The 6,911-nt window shown below is 42.3% G+C and overlaps 1 protein-coding gene across 1 annotated transcript; it reads right to left on the reverse strand.

Annotated features, from left to right (window-relative positions):
* Positions 1–1,239: 1,239 nt before the first annotated feature.
* Positions 1,240–3,082, reverse strand: LOC130472065 (uncharacterized). Its single transcript, XM_056842482.1, has 3 exons — positions 2,244–3,082; positions 1,661–2,135; positions 1,240–1,605 (listed from the first exon to the last, which is right to left on the reverse strand). The coding sequence occupies exons 1-3, from the start codon at positions 3,080–3,082 to the stop codon at positions 1,240–1,242; spliced, it is 1,680 nt and encodes a 559-aa protein (XP_056698460.1).
* Between the last annotated feature and the right edge of the window lie 3,829 nt (positions 3,083–6,911).

Raw genomic sequence — 6,911 nt, forward strand, 5'->3', positions numbered from 1 at the left:
AGGACTTCAATTCCATGTGCATCGAAATAAGATCTTAGTTTCCTGGCCGCAGTCAACACCGCCAACCTCAACTTTTCTATCAAGGAATATCGTTTTTTCTGCTGATTGCAATATATGGCTGACAAAGTAAACCGGTATCTGGGCTCTTTCCTTTTCTACGATTAGCATCGCTGGTATCGTATGCTGAGAAGCAGATATGTATAGTTGCAAAGTGTCTCCTTCTTCTGGTCGTGCTATCGTGGGTAAGGCTTGCAGGTGCCGTTTTACAGCCTCAAAAGCTGCTTTCTCTATTTCTCCCCACTTGAATTTTTTGTTTTGCTTTAGTACGTTAAAGAAAGGCAGTGACTTATCTGCTGATTTGCTAATGAACCGAGTCAATGCGGCCATTCTCCCTGTCAGCTTTTGCACATCTTTTATGCAACCAGGCTCTGGTAGGCTCATGATTGCTTCTCCTTATCTGGGTTAGCATCGATTCCCCTTTCACTTACCAGGAAGCCTAAAAAATTTCCTGACCGGATTCCGAATACACACTTCTTTGGGTTTAACTTCATCCTGAACTTCCTCAGTGTTTCAAAGGTTTCTCTCAAATCGTCAATGTGATAGCTGGCTAACCGGCTTTTTACTATTGAATCATCCACGTACACTTCTATGTTTCTCCCTTTCTGGGAAGCAAATACCTTGTCCACCAGCTTCTGGTAAGTGGCTCCTGCGTTTTTCAACCCAAACGGCATAGCTTTGTAACTATAAACCCCTGTATCCGTAATGAAAGCAGCTTTCTTTCTATCGGTCTTGCACAAACTGATTTGATGATATCCTGAGAAAGCATCTAGGAAACTCAACAAAGCATGGCCACTGGTCGAGTCTACCAGCCTATCTATCCGTGGCAACGGATAGCAATCTTTGGGACATGCTCCATTCAGGTTGGTAAAATCTACACACATTCGCCAACTGCCGTTATGCTTTTTTACCATGACCACGTTGGCCAACCATTCGGGGTAATCACAAGCTTCTATAAACCCTGCCTCCAACAGTTTCTCCACCTCTTCTTTTATTGCCATGTTTTTTTCGTTGGAGAAATTTCGCTTCTTTTGTTTTACCGGCCTGATTGACTTGTCAACATTCAGGCGATGTACTATTATGTCAGGACTGATACCGGGCATTTCATCCGCTGAGAAGGCGAATACATCCGCATGTTCTCGCAATAGGCCGATAAGATTGACCTGCTGATCTATTTCCATGTCAGCACCTATCCGAACTGTTCTTTCCGGAACTCCTTCTACTAACTCCTTCTATTTCGATGTCAGCATCTGCCGCCGGCCTTGGGATGCCGGCAGGCCTTTCATCAAAATTTTCCATACTGAGATCTCCTCTTTGTCTCTTAGCCGGTATGTTCGCTTCTCGAGCTAGGTTGGTTTCCGACACCATCCTTCCGAGTGCTTTTATAGCTGTCAGATAGCATGATCTGGCAGTTTCTTGGCTGCCATGTACTCTTTCAGTTCTTTCCAGGTTCGAGAGGTATATCATAGTCAAGTGATATGTAGACACCATTGCCTGCGCGTCGTGGATAAACGGTCGACCAATTATCACATTGTATGCATCCGGTACCTTAATTACCAAAGAAATCAACCATCAAATCCCTAGCTGATATTCCTCTACCCACCTGCACTGGCAGACGGATACTGCCTTCGGGGTAGACGCTAGCTCCAGAAAATACAATAACGGGGTAGTTCACCCTGGACAACTCTCCATGGTCAATGCTCAACTGGGTGAAAGCCTCCCAGAATATGATATTTGCAGAACTGCGCCCATCAATCATGCATCTCTTGACTGGAAAGCTTGCTATTTCTAGCTCCAGTACCAACGGGTCATCATGGGGGTATATGATGCCGCGATAATCCTCCGAAGTGAAAGTAATGACCGGTAAGGGGGGTGGTTCCGGCCATTTTCTTGTACTATGGTAACTCACCAGGTGTCGATGCTCCTCTAAACTTTTTACTGCCCCACTGATCGTACCTCCATGTACGGGCCCTCCCGAGATCACCCAAATAGTGGGTCTTTTTCCTCTGTCAGCCCCTTCTTTACTCGTTTCTGGTAGCGATCGGGTTTCTTGTCGGAGTGGTGGTGCTTGTTCGATCCTACCAGCGGGTTGTGGATATCCCGGCTAGGTAGGTACATAGGGGGCATGGTGCTGTGAGTTTCCTTGTCTACTATGGCCTTTGTGGCCCTCCTGTCGGGCCCTGTACTGGGATAGGTATCCCTTCCTCACCAACTCTTCGATGTTATCTTTCAACTCTTTGCAGTGCTCTGTGTAATGACCGTGATCGTTATGGAAAGCACAAAAATTCTTATTGTTACCTGGAGTATCCAGTGGTAACGACTTTCTCCATGCTGCTGATTTGTTTACAACATATATAGTTGCTCTAGCGGTGTTGAGCGGAGTATACACCTGATATGCTCCTACCGACTGTCTGGCCTGATAGCCTCCTCTCTGCTGATAACCCTCTTTTCTACCGCTTTCTTTTCGGAAATTTTGTTGTTGTGTGGGAACATGATCTTTTCTGGATGATTGTACTGCCTGACCTCCTATCGTGGGATGTGATATCATCATCAATTCATCACTTCTGATGTATTCATTAGCTTTCCTCAAAGCCTCCCCCAGTGAAGTGAACGATTTTCTTCCCAAGTACCTCTTGAACTCGCACTCCAACATTCCCCTTAGCAGAGCTAAAACTGCTATTTCCTGCTGTAAGTCAGGTATGGTAATGGATTCATTGTTGAACCTAGTCAGGTACTCTCTCAGTGGCTCCTTCGGCCTTTGCGAGATTGACATCAACTCTCCGGATGTTTTCTTTCGTTCAACCTTGCTAATGAACCGCCTTACGAAATCCTCCTGTATTTGTCGGAAGCTAAATATTGATCCTGCCGGCAACTTCTTATACCAATCAGCTGCTACCCCTGATAAGGTGGTTTGGAAAACTTTGCACCACATGGCGTCTGAGTCAGAATACAACATCGTATGCTGTTCGAAAGCAGTGGAGTGATTTTCAGGGTCTGTGGTTTCATTATACTTGAATGTCGGCATTTTTACTTTTTCCATGGGTTGCTCCAGAATACCCCTACACGGGGGGGGGGGGGGGAATCTTTGGGATGTATGGTTCGTCTCATCGGTTCCTGATGAGGTATGTACCCCTCGTATCTGTTCCACCCAGGTTGTGGAGATTGCACGATGTATTCCTCTCGAAACGGTGTCGGTTCCCTGTCAGTTGGAACCGACCCTGCTCGGATGCCGACTCTCGGCGTCTGGTTGATCTTTCTCTGTGTCGAGAACTATGCCTTTTCCTTCTGCCAGTAGGTTCACTGCAGACAAGTATTGGTTCTGTTTGTACTGGTAGCATTATTTCATGCTCTAGAGTTTCATAGAGATTTCTAACGGGAATCATCCTTGGATGGGTACTGGTAGCCACAATCTGATTTCCTTCCGTCCTCCCTGAGGATAATTCATCCATTGCCTTTATGCCCGCCGAAGCCGTCAAAAGGTGTTGTGGTGTAAACCTTTGGGATAATGCCGAGATATTGCTCTGGATATGTGGGGGGGATGGAGAATTTTGTGCCCTTTCTTCCAAAGACGTCTCATCTTCTATGAGCACGTCATTCGGATTTTCAAAACCTGGGGGGATGCTAATTTTGGATTTGAGTGTTTTTGAGGGAGGATTAGCAAGTGGTGCGACTTGGCTGGTTTGGACAGGTGGGTTGATTGTTGTTATTTTTATAACCGGGGTGATTATTGCTGATTATGAAAGGTTGGCATTCTTTTTAGACTTTTTGATACTGGTTGCAGAGGTATCCATGGTGGCTGATTTTACAAGGCTGGGAAGTCTCCTCCTTCTAGCGCCAATTGTTCCGGTATGGATTCGGAACGGTTGTAGAGGCCTTGCGGGTTGTGCGGTGCTGTTATCCAGATGAGTTCCTGCACAGATAACAATGGTGAACTAGCCTCGGAGGTGATTCGAGGATCCCCCCTCCGATGCCTAAGTCAGATATGGTACGGGATATATATTTAAGGTTAAGTGAAATGATTGTGATTGCGTACCTTTCGTAACAAATGAGGCCCATATATATAGGCGCGGGTCGGGTGTACGGATAAGTATGGGTCCTACCCGAATGATAGCGACCCGTTGCCTCTTTGATTGGTCACGTGCCTTCTTCCTACCAGCCTTCCTGGAAAGCTGGTAAGAAATGTGACTGCTGGTAGGTTTGTTTGTATGTAGACCCTACCTGGGTGAGGGTGTTACCGGCATGCTGGTAGCACACCCGTACAGATAGATTGCTAGTTCCTATACACAATCAACATATAACGGAGGAAATACTTGGTTCACAAGGTAGAATGTGTTCGTACGGGAAAACTCTACATGCATAAATAGTTAGAACTAACACGTCAATAAAACTTAAATTATTTTTGTTGAACTAAAAAATATTTTAGTTTCTACTAATAAATTTAAATTCTCAAAACAAGTCTTTTATATTGTGTTGCACGAGTATCTATTACACAATTAACGTAACTAATTTTCCCAAAAAAAAAAATAATAACGCAACTAATTATAAATTTAAACGACGAAAATACTTAATTCAAAAAGTAGAATGTGTTCATAAATGGTTAAAAGTAACAAATCAATGAAGCTCATTTATATTTTTGAAATAGTAGTTTCGAAAGTAGCATAATTGTTAACCCCAAAAAAAAAACAAAAAAAAACATGATTAATTGCAATATGTATGTATTTCTTTAACCAATTTAGTACCACAACTGCAAATAAGCGGCAAAACCACCATGTCGTCGTTTAAGTTGTCTTTTAAGTCCGATTGGTAAGTTTTTTTTGTGTTTGATTTCTCTTTTGATTGTTGATCTCTCTTTTGAGGGATTTGTTGGGTATATAGGTTGGTCGATGATTTGGGGTTTCTTAAGTAGGATTTGCTTTCTTTGTAATAATTGTTTGTTCTGATGGCTTGGTGTATTATGGATGTGTATGTTAATTTAGGGAATTTGTGTTATGTGGGTTTGGGCATCTCAAGGGATTGAGCTGGTTTTATGGGGTCTGTAGGAAGAAGCTATTCCCTGCTTCGTTTGTTTGGTCAGGGAGCTGGCCCTCTCCTATGTGGGGTGGAGGGGGGGAGGAGGGGGGGGGGGGGGGGGGGGGGAACCAGTGTAGTTATAATCCTAAGCTTGTAGTTTCTAGGGTGTCCTTTGAAGATTATTTGATGGAAGTTATGCTTAAAGGGTTTGGTGTGAGGAGGAGAATTTTGTCACCGACCTGTGGTTTTTCTAGTTGGTGATGATTTTATTTGTCATCACCGTTAAATCATATCTTGAAAGAGGCTCCCCATCTTTAATGTTTGGGGTCAGCAAAGCCCTCCAGTTTCTTGCTATCTCCATAGTTGGATTGTGAGAAGAGAAGATGCATTCAATTACAAGGCTTCTCATGGTTGAGTCACCAAGGAAAATGGCTCTGTCAATATCGTTCCAAGACTTCTAGGTTGGTATGTATCTCTTTCCCTAGGAGTGATCGAGTGTCATGTGTGGGTTGTTCAATCAGGGTGTATTCTTCGTCAGAGGTTTTCTTCACTTCTCATCGGCTTCCATCATCAAGGTGCTTCAAGGTTTCTGCAATGTCAAGGTCCCTATTCCGGTGTCATAGTACGTTCCACCATAGTCATTCTCACGCTTTCTTGTAATGAATGCGTTGTGGGTTCAAGGTTTAGATGCGGCTGGTTTATGTCTCACTCGGTTTTCCAGGCTCCGAGCTACTATCTCAATGCAAGGCATTTCCGTTTCTGTGTTCATTGCCTGCCTTTGTTTGTATTTTTTAGTCATGGCCCATGTAATAGTTTAGTATTCGGCTTGTTGTATTTGCTTTTCTTAGTTTCCTAATTTATATTGTATTTGTTTTTTTTTTGGTTGAATAAACTCTTTGTAAAAAAAAATAGTACCAGAACTGCCATGTCTGCCAATATGAGGGAATTATTAGGTTAGTTAAGAAAATAGTAGTGCCAAGTTGCCAACACCTAATAAAGTTACATGAAGGTAAAAAAAAACATATGGAGTGCACACGTGATAAAGTATGAGAAGTATTGCCTTCAATAATTAAAAGTTAAAAAAAATTGCGGTAGGTTAAGCTTAATTAAATAAGGTGGTGCGTTCTGAAAACCTAATTTTTATTGTTTTTAAGTTATTTATCTGATTTTAATTGAACTTATTAATTATTACTTACTCCGTTTTATAATGATATTCTTACTACTAGCTAGAATTTGTGTCATTAATGACAACTCAATAATGACGTGTAAAAAATCCCGTCTCAAATGTCTTTTGCGACGGGGCTAACAACTAAACAAAGACGGAAACAATCGTCGTAAATGTTTTTTACGACGAGGTAACAACGGGGTAACGACGAGATTTTCCATCAATTGCGGTCCCCTTTTAAGACGGGTTCGCAACGGAAATTCCGTCACTATTGGTCTTTAGCGCGCGATAAAATTTCCCGTCGTTAATGGAATAATTTCTTGTAGTGTCCAATTTATAATTTTCACGTTTGTCAATGCACATTTTGTACCATTTATAAATCTAATTACACATTAACAAAAAAAGAATACTCCGTATATAACTCTGATATTCTTTTTTTTTTTGCTAAGCCAGTGAGAATAATATTATTAAGCTCAAAAAAAGATACAAGCTAAACTAGTTCCAAGGGAAACAAACCAACTAGGTTGGACCATAACACCAAGGAACTAGCACAAACAAACTAGCCAACAGGCAAACATAGAACCAACAAACAACCTATAGAGCCAAAAATCATTGGCTATCAGACCTGCTAACATTCTTAGGCAACACTGCTTGTATTCTACTTTTTACAACTTGCTTC

The sequence above is a fragment of the Spinacia oleracea genome, chromosome 4 (assembly GCF_020520425.1).
Source record: "Spinacia oleracea cultivar Varoflay chromosome 4, BTI_SOV_V1, whole genome shotgun sequence".
NCBI classification, from domain to species: Eukaryota; Viridiplantae; Streptophyta; class Magnoliopsida; order Caryophyllales; family Amaranthaceae; genus Spinacia; species Spinacia oleracea.

What these genes read in the sequence shown, in the direction of transcription:
- LOC130472065 (XM_056842482.1), bottom strand. Translation starts at nt 3,082, where the DNA reads ATGCCGACATTCAAGTATAATGAAACCACAGACCCTGAAAATCACTCC. An exon ending in AGGAAGGGATACCTATCCCA is followed by an intron (nt 2,136 to 2,243) that starts GTACAGGGCCCG and finishes ACCCGCTGGTAG; the next exon opens with GATCGAACAAGCACCACCAC. An exon ending in GTATCCGTCTGCCAGTGCAG is followed by an intron (nt 1,606 to 1,660) that starts GTGGGTAGAGGA and finishes TTGGTAATTAAG; the next exon opens with GTACCGGATGCATACAATGT.